The 15,679-nt window shown below is 39.0% G+C and overlaps 1 protein-coding gene across 1 annotated transcript in view; it reads right to left on the reverse strand.

The window, feature by feature from the left end:
- Positions 1-307: 307 nt before the first annotated feature.
- The window catches only part of olfm3a (olfactomedin 3a), a 77,102-nt gene continuing 61,730 nt past the window's right edge, over positions 308-15,679 (reverse strand). Inside the window, exons 2-6 of the mRNA XM_036125383.1 lie at positions 11,997-12,140; positions 10,260-10,415; positions 5,990-6,209; positions 3,806-3,912; positions 308-1,548 (exon numbers count right to left, since the gene is read on the reverse strand). Of these exons, the coding sequence (XP_035981276.1) occupies positions 871-1,548; positions 3,806-3,912; positions 5,990-6,209; positions 10,260-10,415; positions 11,997-12,140 (1,305 nt within the window). The 3' untranslated portion in view covers positions 308-870. The remainder of the gene's footprint in view (positions 1,549-3,805; positions 3,913-5,989; positions 6,210-10,259; positions 10,416-11,996; positions 12,141-15,679) is intronic.

Here is a 15,679-nt window from a genome sequence, read left to right on the forward strand (position 1 = left end):
CACCAAATTTAATTTATGGTTATGGTGGTCTTTTGTGCAATACTGTTATTATTATATGCCAAACCTTTGAAATAAAGAAATTAAAACGTACTTAATGCACATATTTTAAAGAACACATTTCCCTTTCAGTTCTTATATTTTGCTGCTATTATATTTCATATTCTTTGGGAAACCTGCAAACTTGAGAGACCCGTTTCTATATTTTCTTGCTTTGTCTTTTCATCACATCAGAGAAGATTTTTCTTAGCATTTAAAAAAAAAAAAAATTAAACATACCACGTTCACTTGCAATGAAAATGCACAGACGTTCTTCTATGGTTTTGTTTATAAAAAATACAAACAGCTTTCTTTCACAGAGACATCATAGCATTAATAATTTTACAGGGTCATCCCAAACAAAAACTTTAAACATTTGTATTATTTACATTGTGGCAAATATCCCGTAGGTTGCTTTCAAACGTTAAATACAACTTTAAATAGACTTTAAATATCCAAACAAAGCAAACACTGGAAGCAAATATCTAATCTGCAACAAAAGCAACTACCTCTTAGCAGATTACAACAGACAAATTTATGACATTCATGCAAAAGATTAGAGTTTTTGGCTGGAAAACCCAACACTTTGCAAATAAGGCATACCAGACTAATCAGCAGCAATGGGAAATTGTAAAAAAAAAAAAAATGCTTTACCTATTTTTTTGTAAAGTCAATTGTGTCCATGCTCAATTCTGCCAAGAATATAGAGCCACACATTGTAAAAGGTTCAAGTAGAGATAGCACAGTCCAATTTTGATGAAAGAAAACAGTTAGTTAGCTTGTCCTTGTATCACAAACAGTGGTGCTTCAGTTGCGGTTGGCAAAGGATCACATTTAGGAGTCGTCTTCAGTTTTTATGACATGAAACAGGGTGACGTTAAAGATTACCTGGTGTCCATTATTCCAGGCATACAGCGCCCTCTCCCTAGCGTTATAGTCAAGCATGGAGATGTGAAAGTACTGGTTGTGGAACGGGATATCTATGTATTCGTAGGTGGAAGTCTTGGTGGAGTACGCATAGTACACCTTAGCTCCTGACAGATGAGAGTTGGTGATATAAAGCGTCCCACAGATCATGAATGATTCACCTGCGTTCCTTTTGGAGTATTCAGTGTACCAAGTCTTCAGGACCTGCAAGGTGTCAGGGTCTATCTGAGAGATGACAACGTTACCGGCATTTTGATTGGTGGCGTACACGACCCACATTCCCAGTTCGTCGGCCATGACATCAATGTCGGAGTATCCTCCCCACGTGTACGGGTACATGTTGTGGAAGCCGGCGAACTCCAAGGCTCGCTGGGCGAGCACGGTGCCCGTCTCGAAGCTGTACTTGACAATGATGTTGCTCTGGTACTTGTTGTAGTAAAGCGAGCCATTGTAGACAATGTGGTTGGTTCCTTCCCATTTAAACGGTAGGCTGTAGGTTCGAGAAACCACGCCTGTCACAAAGTCGTCTGTCGTCTTGTACTCACGCACAATCTTACTGTTGGTGTAACTGTCCATATACCAAACCTACATGAGAGAGGATGGAGGAATCAGTTAGGATCACATCTGGTTTTACAGTGCCTTGCCAAAATATTCACACCTCCTCCACTTTTTTACATCCTGTCACATTACAAACACAAACCGTCATTTATTTTATTGAGGTTTTATGTGATCGACCAACTTAAAGTAGTGGATAATTGGGATGGGGAAGGAAAATAATTTTCAGCTCCCTTTAATGTAATACCCTGAATTAAAAGCTAGTGTCAGACAGCTAATGGACAGCTCCACTGCACTGATACCATCAATACAAGAATATTAAATTTTATTTGTATCCCTTAAGGGGAACATTACATGCAAAATCCACTTTTTAGCTCCTGAATACATTTTGTTGTGTATTCTAGGAGTGCAGAAAATGTGAATGTAGTCTGTCCAGGTGCAGCGTAGATTTCCTTATATTCTTTATGGTTCTCATTCTTCAAGCCATTCAGATTTGTCTTTTGATCACATGTTTTTTTTATAACTATTATGTTACAGTATGTGCTGCAGAACTGCTGAACAAAGTCACAGACTTCCGGCTTACTAATGTCACAAATCCGCCGTCTTTATTTCATAATGTTTTTGGTTTTGTAGTTCATGCTCAAGGGTGCCGAGGCCACAAGTGGATAAGTGAAAATGTTAGGTTGTTGGTTGTATTAAACCACACAATTCATTGCACTGTCCCCCAGCATACTACAAAAATGGCCAAACATGGTGGAGTAGAATGCTCTGCAACCTGGAGGGCAGCGGGGAGTGAAGCTCCTCCTTTGCATTTAAAGAGACAGCACCAAAACGAGTTGTTCTCAGATGCACCTCAGAGCAGGGGCAAAAGAGGGGCTGTGGGTCAACAATAACGAGGATTTCAGACCAAAGCATTGCAGTTCCACTTTATATAGATCACAACTGAATGATTTAAATGTGAAAAGTAAGGCATTAAAAAGCATGATACGTCACCTTTCACATTCAGGTATTAACTGCAGATTGCATTTGTATTTAGCGCTGATACCTCCAAACAACATCAAATGCTCCAGAATAAAAAAACAAAAAGAAATGAAAAACAATCCACTTGTGGGAAATGTCAGTCTAAATACAGCTGTTCTACGAAGGTCTCAGAAGATTGTGAGAGAATATTTGCACCTGTGCAAGAATTAAAAGGTAAATAAATTACCTACATTACAACATATATTAATGTCAGCTTGAAACAAACCAAGAAACACACCCGAAAGATCAAGATTAAAATTGTCCATTGTTCAGAGAGGACCATGCAACTGTGGTGGAGCTGCAGAAATCCACACCTTAAGTGGGACAATCTGCTGACAGGACAACTGTTATATATGCACACAGTAATTGTGGTCATCAAAGAAGAGTGGCAGGAAGAAAGTCGGTGTTGAAAGCTATGAGAAGCGCCACTTCCTGTTGACCACAAGCCATTCAGCTTTGGAAGAAGGTGCTCTTATCTAATGTGGCCAAGATTAATTAATTATCTATCTATCTATCTATCTATCTATCTATCTATCTATCTATCTATCTATCTATCTATCTATCTATCTATCTATCTATCTATCTATCTATCTATCTATCTATCTATCTATCTATCTATCTATCTATCTATCTACTTCAAATTACATTGGATACACCAACCCGCTGTAAAGATGGTGGTGGCAGCATAATGCTGTGAGATAGCTAGTCTGCATTCAGGCAAGCCTTGAAGGAAAAATGCAAAGAACTTAAGACCAAAGCCCACCAGACATGCTGTTGCAATTGTTGCAAAAGTTGTTTCTGCAAATTGCTGATTGGGGGTGGGGTGCTGAATTCCTTTGTATATCACACGCTTGGGTTGTTATTTGTGAAACGTTTTTTAAAAACTTGGATAATTTTTTTTTTACTTCACAATTGTTTTTTTCTTGGTGTTGGACTATCACATGAAATCTGAATAAGCAACATTATTGCAATGTGACAAAATGTGAAAACGCCCTTATCAATACCTCTGCAACCCTCTGTATTTCAACATCAGCTATCCTCAGCTATCACACTTTGAGATTCTCTATGTGATTATGTCAAACGTTGCAGCTGAAAATGGGAAATTAGACATCCTGAATGATCGCTTTAGTATTTGTTTTACTGCTAGAATCTAAATGCCCTCCATGAGCAACAGTGCTTTTTTTAACTTCCTTCTCTCAGTACACAACATAAATGTGATTGCTAACGTACAACTCTTGGAAAGAACCCCAATGTTTTCATAACTCACCCTGTTGTTTCGGGTTGTTGCAAGAGGATCAGTCATCCAAGCCCCAAACCGGGTTCCAGATGTCTTTATTGTAACGGGTCCAGTGATTTTCATTAATTTCCCACACGCTGTTGATACAGAAAAGCAGCGATAAGATGTGCTGGGGTGGTTTCAGTCTCTAACTAGATTTCTCAAGCCAATTTCATGCCTGCATCACCAGAGAGTGTGCCCCCTGTGCATACTAAGACGGCACGACAGGAAAATACTTTATTTAACTCAAAGCTTAATTGTCCAATTGTTGTTTGCATCTAAAAGTTACTCAGCATTCACAGGTTTCCACAGTTTTTATCAGAGCGACCCAGGACTTAAATTCAAAAACATGTTTGAATGAGCTGCACAGTTACTTGTACAAAACAACTGTCTCTTAAATAAATCACAGTTTTCTCTCTGCCTCCTCCTAAGCAGAAGAAAACAGAGCCCTAAAAGCCAGGGTTAATTTGTAATTCAAACCCCGACCCTCTGACTAATTCATAGCATTGCAACTTCTCTGAAAAAGCAGCGCAGCAGTCGAAAAAGATTAACACCACAAGCTGCTTCGTTTTCTGCTCATTTAGGAGGCGACATGTTACTCTTAATTGCCGTCTTCAAGAGATTTCGGAAGATTTTGCTCTTAAAAGCCATCAATTCAAAACATCCGACAAGGGCATACACCAATTCCCTTCTGTTTTTGTTGTACTGAATGAAAGTGAGAGAATTGACCATCAACCACTTGTATTTTCAGCGTTCTTAAACAGCAGAGACTTTCATCACAGTGACTGGTTATGTTCCCAGGTTATGTCTGACCAAATAACTTATCTTTTAAAAATCTGAAATGTGGTTTTATATACTGCGGGTAAAGTATTGAACATGGCAATGTTTTTCCAAGTAAATGGTTTTATAATTTTTCTGTTGACATGAAACTCACAGCAGATGACGGTAACAGCCCAAGTCAGAGAAATCAGAGCAAATGAATACAGAAATATAAACAATTATGGGACATAATGGTCCCATTGGCGAAGTTCACTTCACAAAACAAGTCTTGCTTGCTAGTCAGAATAGTTACAGCTGGATTTCTACACTTTGTAAGGCTCCATTCAGTTTAATGGGAGCTATAAGTGAAAAGAACACCATTTCACCATAAACCTGCAACATTAATTTGCCCTCAGTAACACTTCTGAGAGAGGAGCAAATGTGAACTCGACAAGAGCTTCAGAAAGATCTTGAAATAGCAGGTACAGTTTTTCCCATGAAAACAATAAGTCATGCAATCAACCATGGTCGTCTCTTTGCACACTCACTGCGCAAAACTCCACTGTTGAAGAAAAAGCACACTGAAGCTTGTTTAAAATTTGCTGCTGAAGATTTGGGCAAGTCGGGGGAATACTGGGAGAATACAGTGTAGATGCCATTGCATGCACCATGTTTGGAGGTAAAACAGTTCTGCACCCCAAAAAACAACATCATGCTGTCGGCTGTCTTAAAGCAAATGGCACTGGAAAACATCAAATAATGATGGAGGAATGAAGAGAGAAATTTATTAATTAGTTTGGATTTCTTCACAGGTGTGGGTTGATCGGGACTTATTACAGAAAACGGATTATAATTTTATGTAGTGAGCTCAAACCATATACGGAGGCCTTAATCCTCAAAGTGGATGACCTGGGTTCGATTCTGGCCTGAGTTCCTTTACTGCATGTCTTCCCCCTCTGCTTCCTATCAGCCTACTTGGAGAAAAAACGAGCAACTAGTGCCGTAACAACCCAGAAGAAAAATAGGATATATATAAAGAATTTTGTCAATTAGAAATATTTCAACAGAGAAAAACATGAACATTTTCAATACTAACTTGACCAGCTGTATACAAGTACAACAAAGCTTTATAAAATCCATGTTATTATTCTTGTACCCCCTATGGTTTGTTTTTCTATATGGCACCCAGCGGTGTAAAATGAGGAAAGAGAAGGTATGGTTCTGACAACTTCTGGCTGCGTGTAATATTTCTTCCGCTATTGTTATTCATTTTCCAGTGCGTTGCCAGGGCTATTTTTAATAAGACTTCAGAAAATGCTGAGCTCATGCAGGTTTCACAATATATAAGCTTCCTTGACATATGATTAAAATTCTGACTTAATCCAGTGGGGAGCAACATACATAAACAGCACTCACTTAGTTTGCCCATGCAGCTTCGGAGCCTGGTGTCCAGTCGCAGGACTCGCTGGTACAGCTCGTCGTAATCGTAGGCCCCGAGCTCCTCCTGGATACCCGTCAGCACCACGGAAAGGTTCCTGATCTCCTCCTTGAACTGTGATATGAGCGCAGCGTCCATCTTGTACTGCTCCAGCACGGGGATCAATGGCTTCAGCTCGTCCATCTTGTCTTTAAGCTCCTGTGGGGATAGCGGCGACAGCAGCAAAATATGGGAGATGGCGAGGACGGGAGAAAGGTGGAAGAATTTAGATTGATGTTGCAGTCAGGAGGAGACTACATGCTGTTTGACAGGATCAAAACCTACTTCAGTACATGATGAATGTGTGAAGGCAAAACAGTGGGGCTGTGTGCTGGGAGGCAAAAGCTGCTGCACTCATAATGACTCTAAGGTTTATACATTACTGTTAAAGTCAGAGTTTGGCATGTAAAGAAAAGGAGGCAATGATGAATAATTTAGAAAAAAAATCCACACAAAATGTAATATTTACTCTATATAACTCATTTGTAAAACATTCACACTCTTAAACTAATGCTTAGTTCAAAGAGCTTTGATTTATATTGAGCATTATGGCTGTTTTGTTAGTAGAAGTCTATCAGGATCCCACATCTTTAATCATCAATAGTTGATTATTCTGTCTTGCAGACGTTCACCAAATCAGTTAGATCATGAGGATATCAATTGTCCACAGTACTCTCCTTGTGTCAGATCTGTCACACAAAACTAATTTTCTAGTCATGGAGTGACTGTTGTTAAATTATGTTTGTGATGCTGAAAAATAAAAACTCTCTTCTCCAGCTTTCTAGCAGACAACTCAGGCTGTGGGTCAAAACAGACTACTGTTTTACCTTGCTTATAGTTTCATTCACCTGGAAAAAAAATATTCAGGTACATCTGAAGAAAAGTAACCCCAGATCATGATGCAACCAGCACCGTCTTTCACTGTGTATATGGTGTTTTATTGTGAAGTTCTGGGTTGTTTTCATGCCAAACAAAGCTTTGGAAATTGTGACGTAGTGTTGAAGTTTGGTTTCATCAGAACATCTCAAGTTCTCCCACAAGGTTTTAGGAGATTTAAACGAGGCCTGGATGGTTTTGTTTCAGGAGGAAAGCTTCTGTTTTTATAACCCTAATCCTTAGTATGATGAACAACCACAAAATATGAATACCCTTAACTGTCAGAGATCTGCATTTGTTGTGTTTTTCTCCCGTAGAGCTGCAGGGAGGAGCTGCGGTGTGCTGCATTACACCTGCTTCTGATCAAGCTCGTAAGACGGAGCTAAAGAGGAGCCGACTGCCGGTCATCTTAATGCATGACCGTGCTATGTTATATATAGCATATATGTATATACGTATGTACGTATATATATATATATATATATATATACATACGTACTTATATTAGATCTTTAGAAACTCTAATTGCAAATGATTGAAAAATAAATACATTGTCCAGGGGTCAGCAAAAAAAGTTTTACAGAATAACTTCCAACATTTGGAGGTCATCTGTTTATTGTATATTCACTGTGATACTCTGCCTTGTTTTGCCATATTTAAATGTATCTACTGTAAGTTTTGGTTTAACAGCTTTATGCTCTTTTAAAATGTGTGTTCTTACTATTTTCATATAGTATTTTTCTTTCAAATATGGGAATTTGTTTTTCTGATGATCCTATTTTCACAAATTAAATCAGATGTGGTGTGACAGCTACTAGCCTTTTTAACCAAACCAGTTATTGGATGACTATGGATGATTATTGCATCCTTCTCTGGTAAAAAAATATATTGCTACTTTTACTTGAGTTCAATTTTTAGCTACTCTACACACCTCTGCCCACACCCCAGCAAGCCTTGTCACCACTCTCACACCAACTTCTGTCAATATGTGGGCGAGCTGCAGAGAGCACAGCTAAAACACTGGTCCTTATATTTTACACCCTTTAAAGCAAAACATGACTTTGATGACACAGAACAACTACGAGGGCTTCCACCCCACTCCGAAGCTGCATACAGTATTTCAAGGAGCCAGTTATCAATGAGTCATATCAAAACACAGAGCAAACACAAGCATGAGCAAAGCACTGAAACAAACTCCTCCACATTAAAAATGGTCAGCAGTGAGTGAGATGCCAGTATTTTGTCTGTGGTTGTATGTGCCGAGTAAGATTTCTAATTAAAAATATAATCGTGCATATTTTCAGCCATTGCATTGTTAAAACAGTAGCTTTCTTTAAAAAAAAAAAAAAAAAAAAAACAGGATGTGGTGGAGGTTGATCTGCAAAAGCTCCAGCTGGGACAAAACATCTGTTGGTGTCAAGGAGAGCATACAGCTCCTTTAACCGAAGGCTTTTCTTTTTCTGTTAAAATTAGTCCACAAACTATCGCCATCGTCCTTCCTCGTCGTCCATCTTTTTTTTACTCTGACCTCACGTTTGATCTCCAGATGTTTGGTGAGATTTCCCGTCTGACATCTGAATGATCCTGAATGAAATGTGCTCGCCGTCTGACCGGACACCACATGCTGTACAAGTAAACTTGTTGTATCAACGATTTTTCATTGTTACATGTGCTGTCAGTCAGGCTGTGAAAATTTGCCGACATATTTAAAAATCTTGCCATGTGAACCAGGCTTTACTGGTCAGGTTTGCTCCAGGGGTGGGTCTATATAGCCTCGTGAGACCATCCTGATCTCGCGAGCTTTCCAGGTTTCACTCGCAGATCAGTCTGGCTACTCTCCGTTAAAGAAAATTTGGAGCCGTTCACCAAACGAACGTCCAATCAGCGTTGGCTTTGAGGCGGGTTGAGGTGTGACGCAACGGGAAGCGCGGCAGTTCAGTCTAAAGAAGATGGCGGCTTCAGCCGATGAAACTAGCGTTAGCGTGGCTATCGAGCAAGTTTTATCGGAATTACAGAGTATTTCTTTGCTGAGCTAACGAGGCTTTACCTGCAGCAGCAAGAGTAGCTTGGCTTGTGGTTGTGTTTTCGTCGTCGCTCTGTTACGAGCGACGACGAAGCATGTTGACGAGTACGTCATATGCGTCATATCGTTGATTGGTTTATTTGTACATCATGTACAAATAAACCAATTGATTGGTTTATTTGGCCCGTCTATCACCAACATAGGCCAATCAGCTAACAAGTATTTTCGCCCCTTCCCAAAATTACTTCAACGGAAGGTTTCCAGATGGATATGCGGAGCAAATCCATCTGGCGTAATCAGGTAAGGGTCTATATGCAATATAGACAATTTTCAATAATATCACAATGTGTAACATACAGTATGTTTACAATTCTTAGTATTTTTGGCATCATCTTTTTCTACACATTTTTCAGTTTTTTTTTTACTTTTCTTAGGGATATTTATGTTGAAATCCTGCTAATTTCATATACAAAACGATGCTGCTGTTTTGCACCAATTTTTCTGAGCCAGAGCAAACAAAATCTCGTCCAGATATGTTTGATGACGCAAATCTGAATACGCAATAAAGATGATTAATATTTCCCTTTATAGTTTCACAGAGGGGAAATGTGTCTCTGCATTTAAACCATCCCTTAGGGAGCAGTGTGCTGCTGACGCTGAGTGGCACCCGGGGAGCAATCTATGGTCAAGGGTTTTGCACAGGAGCCCGGAGTGACAGACTGAGTTTCAAACCATCAACCTTTGCAGCCTCTCCAGGACACAAACAACCAGCTCTCTAGCCACTAGGCCACATCAGGCGGGGATACTCACCCCTGTACTAACGAGGAGTTTGACCAAAATCAGTGATGATTAAGTTAAGGGGGACATGATTGCAATGTTAATGCAGAAATGAAATAGTGATGAAACACTGTGTGGGATTTTGCTGCACTTTGAAGCTACTGTGTCTTCAAGAATGTTCATGTATTTCATTTTAACTTTGGTTTAACACAGTGTCACACTGTGGCTCCGTGTCGGTAAATTACTAATCTTGACAACATTCAATATTAGGGACAAAAGAATCCTAATCAGTACATCCCTTTAAGAACATTAAAATCAAAGAACACATACTTTGCTAGCCCTAATGATTCATTTCAACTCTGATGCCAGTCATCTTCTTTACCCACAATCTCCCATACATGTGTTGTACTTAAAAAGGAATAAAACGAGTGCTGAATAAATGCAATCAAGCTAGGCAAAAAAAAAAAAAAAAAGGACGTAGATCCAGAAGGGGTTTAATTCAACTTTTGTGATAAAAGAATGCTTTGGAATACCTGGAAATTCTTGGCCATGATGGATTTCCTGTCATCGTCAACCTGTCTGAACTTGGTCCTCAGGCCTTTCATCTGGTTCTCCATCTTTATGACATATTGGAAATCCCTCTGAGTCCGCAGGTTCAGCACTTCAATGGACTGAGACATGTTCTGCACCTTAAATGAAAAAGGTCAAGGTCAGAGATGACCTGAAAGTCTCTATTCACGTGCTGAGCTACTAACAGGGAAGCATAATAATTTGCACAAATGGAAGGAAACTGCTGTCACTGCTTAGCATAGGTTGTCTGTTTCTTATGTTCAACACGCGTTATTTTCCACAGAAAATGTCACTGTTAAATCCTGGTTCTTCCCTAAAGTCTTTTTTTGATGCCAAGTAAACAAAAATATATGGATAGTGTACACAGGTATGTATTTAATCCAGAATTTTGTCCTGAAACATTCAGAAGAATATAGTTTCTTATTTGCAACATTTTTCATGCTCATGCAAACATCACTGAGGTCTCATAGGTTATGAAATAATAGGAATCATCCAGTTTTCCAGAAACATTTTCTAATTCTTTATATACAGGTGTGCAGCTTTTCCACACAGAAGTCTGTTGTGTGTAGGAGGGGATGAACAACGGCGGAAGGGTTACGGGGGTCTAACCTTTGGACGTTTGTCGCTGCAACACCAAACAGTAGAGAGGGTTGTGTTTACTCACATTTCAGGTGCCGAGGAGAAGACAACAACCTGAGAAATGAAGGAACAAGGCAGGTGCAGGAAAGGGTACATATGCTTAACAAGCATATGCATTTTCTTTTTAAAAGGTTGGAACTGAGGTTTGCTGGGGTTGGTCTCAAGCCGTGTTGCATGCTGGGAGCCGTAGTCCGAGCAACCATATTATTGCATAACAGTAAAGATGTTGAACGCATATCTGTGCTACGCTTTTCAGGCTTTTACTTGTTATACAAAACAATGTAACCTACAATTTTTCTTCCACTTCCCATTTGTGCATCACTTTATGTCACGGTATCACAGGGTGTCAAGCACCAGTCCTCAAGTGTCCCGCAACGTCGCGATGTGCAACACAACTGAATTAAATGACTAAACCGTCTCCTCGGGATGCATTCAGGTTCTGCAGAGTCCTGCAAACCACATAATTATTTGATTCCGGTGTGTTACAGCAGAGATACAGCTAAACAGAGATACAGCTAAAATTTGCAGGACAACTGAAACTCGAAGTCTGGAGTTTTAAACCCCTGGTCTGTCACCAAAAATCCTAATAAAATAGACTAAATATTAAATATAAAATAACATTGTGTAGTTTCAGTACCGTGTTTACAAGTGTTTCATTAGAGTCCAAATGTTTCATCAATGTTCCCAAAACATATTAAAATAATTATGCACTTTATTCCAATAGGAGGTGAAACTGTTTTTTTTAAAAGGTTACTTGTTACTTATAAAACTAGTAAATTATATTGACCTGTTTTAGTTTTAGTTCAACAAGTAAGCTGAAGTAATAATACAGGTACTGAATGTCTTCTTTAAAGCACTATTTGATTACAGTTAGTGTGTTATTGGAAATGTAGTTTTAGCTGCTTCTTAGTTCTTTAGCAACAAAAAGAGTGAAAAATGATGATGAAATACTCTACAAAAGAACACCAACAAACAGTGGTTGCAGGGACTTCAGGTTTTAGTATGTGTGCTAGTGCATGCTGCACCGTGGAAGGTAAATATCCCTTTGTCAATGTGCTTACCTTCTCTAACAGCTGTCGGAGCTGTCTGCTTTTTGCATCTCTGGAGCATAGGCTCTGTTCTGGCGCTACCACAGTGCAGATACAGCGGCCGTCAGCATCCTGGGCTGAGCTGTACACCTGCCAGCCCTCCTTAGGGCCAATAGTCTGCAGGTACAAACAAACACAGGAACACACTGAAGCTGGACTGATGTACCACGTGCTGCACACCTAATGATTGCATATTAGCAGTGCAGTCATTTTAAGCCTAGCAACAAAGACACACTGTTACATAAAGGTCCACTAAAATAACGGATGAATTCATCAGCGGAACTTAAGACTGATATATATTCATATTCAATAAATATGAATATATAATTGAAACATTATTGAAAAGTTTTTTCCCCCCAGTAACTCAAATCACTGAGTCACATTATACAGATTAATTGCACCCAGACAGTTTTTAAAGCAGTTATTTCTGTTAAATATAATGACTTTTGGCACACAGCCAATGAAAACACGATTTAAGATCAAAAGTATTATATCAGACCAATGCAAAAACTATTTTAATCCGTAAATGTGGGCTTAATGAAACATAGGTTTAATAGCTGTCTAAGTGTTATTTTAAAAAGTTACCGTACTTCTTATCTGGGAAACGAGTCTCATTACAATGCGTATTCTAATTCATTGAATTTGACTCTAAATTACATACAGAACAGATCAAACAATGAAACAATCTTAAATAGGATAATCTGCTTCAGTCTATGAAATTAGATCATTTATTATAAATGCTTGCCATGCACCAATCACCTTTCTCTCCCCAGACCCCCCGTAAATAGGCTCTTTCAGCAGAAGACTAGGAACACACCAGGACCTGACAGTGTCTCCACTAATGCCTGAGAGCCTACGCCGACCAACTAGCCCCTATCTTTACTCAGACATCCCAAGACGTCTAGGGGGCTGTCTGAGGTAACATCGTGCACCAGGGTGCCCCAGGGTTGTGTTCTCTCCCCATTCGCCTTTTCTCTTTACACAAATGACTGCGCCTGAGCGAACCTATCTGTGGAACTCCAGAAAATTAGCAAATTACATTTCTCTGATCCAGGACAACAAAGAGTGGACTTCTGCTGAACACCCCTCAAACTACCGCCCCTCACCATCCTCAACAACATTGTGTCTACTGTGCATCACTTCCAGCTCGTACGAAACGCCTTTTCTCAGGACCTTAGATGGTCCTCGAACACAGACACTGTTTGAAAGAGGGCCCAGCAGAGACTGTACTTTCAAGAAGTACAATGTCCCACAGTAGTTGCTGGCCATCTTCTACACCGCCATCATTCAGTCTGTCCTGTGTTCGTCCATCACTGTGTGGTTTGGCTCATCCACGATATAGGACAGGTCAACGTTACAACAAACAATTAGGTCTCCAGAGAGGATCATCAGGGCTTATCTTTCCTCCATCCAGGACTGGTACAGTTGTAGGGTCAGAAAAAGGGCAGCTAACATCTCTGCAGACCCCACACATCTTGGACGCACAGGCTGTTTTGATTTTAATCTTCAGGTCAGTGCTACACAGCGCTACGTCATAAAACCAACAGCCACAGAAAAACTTCCCCAAGCTCTCACTGTAATGAACACTTCACAGAGTACCCATATTGATACCATGTAACAATCCAACCGGGTCTTCCTGCTTTGTAAAAAAACTTTCTGTATGTACATTGTCTATATATGTTTAACATGTCTTTATTTAATGCAAAGTGGAAATATGTCAAATTACTTGTTTGTGTGCACAAACTAGCTCAACAGCAGTAAAGCCACTGCTTCTACCTGTGTCTAAAACAATATCATCATCTTTAGTCTCCTTGAAAGCAAACTGTTAAACAACTGTGCTTCCAAACATAATTACGCTGCAGAAACAACTGAACAGTAAGATCTAACATAGAAATGAATAATTGTCATGAGGTTAGGAGAAGAGGGAAACATCTCCACTCAGGGTTATGAACATAATTCAAAGGCAGTGTCTTCATTCTGAGAGACTTGGACGAAGCCTCTCTCAGAATGCAGTGTTTTCAGTGCAGGTATAAACACAGTCTGTTTTCCTCTGCGCCACATTAGGAGACCAGTGTTGAGGCTGAAATGTGGAAGGTCATGTAAGCAGAGAGGCGTGTCTATTCTATTTCCACAAAGGACAGATCTCGGAGTGCCTTGTCACTTGAAATGGGATTTCTTTTTGAGCATTTTCAAAGGTAATATTCAGGTACTATATTTATTTTAAATGAAATTAGCATAAAAATGCACTGATATAAAATCAGAATCAGACTGTGGGCCAATATACGTATTCAATATTAAAATAGACTATATATACCAATATACATATAATACATATTTCCTTACCATTTTGAAACAGTGGAAAAAAAATACAACCACACCCCAGACATTGCTGCTGAAACCCTCCCAAAACACATGCACAAACATCAAAAACATGGACATAAACAATGGTTATAAATATCGGCACGGTTTTACTTATCATACCATTAACAATATGTAATTACTAACACTGGCCGATACAGATGTTCATGCCAGTAAATCATGTGTCCCTAACACTTTCACAAACGAAAATAATTATTTTTTAATCCTTACAAATAAAAATCTAAAAAGTATAACATGCTTTTTTTATTCAGCCCCCTTTACTCTTATACCTCTAAATAAAATCCAAAGAAGCTGCTGTTTGCAGTTGTTACCTTACTAGTATTTCCAGAAGTGAGAGGTAACATCTGGAAGAAAGCGCTCTGGTCAGATGAAACCAAAATCTAACTTTCATACAAAACACTATGTGTGAAGAACACATGAATACTGCATAATACTGCATATTACTTTCACTATATATATATATATATATATATATATATATATATATATATTAGGGCTGGGCAACGATTAAAATATTTAATCGCGATTAATCGCCCTGATTAATCGCGATTAATCGCGATTAATCGCATTGTATTTACAAACTCCAAGAATGAATTCAAAAGTAGTGTAAAGAGCACTTTTATTTTAATGTTCTGCTGCCATATGAACAAAAGTGTTGTAACATTTGTAGCACTTATTTTATACTGGATATTTTCAACCCATCTATTGAATTTAGTGCACTAGTTGATCTTTTCTTCATAAGAGAACAAGCACTGCAGCCAAAATATGGCCTTTTTTGACCTGCTGTATATTAGCCAGTCCCTAAGCTTGATGTATCATGAAACTGTTGACCTTTTGGGTTTTGCGGTTTTTATTTTATTATTACAATTTAATAATAATAATAATAATAATATTAACAATAATAATGTTATGTTCAGTGTTTTTTTGCTAATCCACCTCTTATATATTTCAATCCTTATGTAATTTTGTCTGTGTTGTGTGCACCTGCCTGTTGCTTTAATCCTATTAATTTCCCCGTCGTGGGATAAAAAAAGGATTAGCTAATGTTATCTTATCTTAAATAACACTTTTTAATATATGTACTGGGTTCTTTCAAGGTCTTAATTACATGTTATGTGTGGGCTCCAGTAACATCCATCCATCCATCCATCCATCCACTGATCTACCTGGATGTTCCCTGGAGGACTGAAACGCCTCAGTCAGAGACGTCTGTGGGTCTGTCGGGGCAGTGAGAGAAGTTTCGTCTCCTCTCTCCGTTTCTGTGGCTCGACGTTTTC

The sequence above is a fragment of the Fundulus heteroclitus genome, chromosome 21 (assembly GCF_011125445.2).
Source record: "Fundulus heteroclitus isolate FHET01 chromosome 21, MU-UCD_Fhet_4.1, whole genome shotgun sequence".
Taxonomy (NCBI): Eukaryota; Metazoa; Chordata; class Actinopteri; order Cyprinodontiformes; family Fundulidae; genus Fundulus; species Fundulus heteroclitus.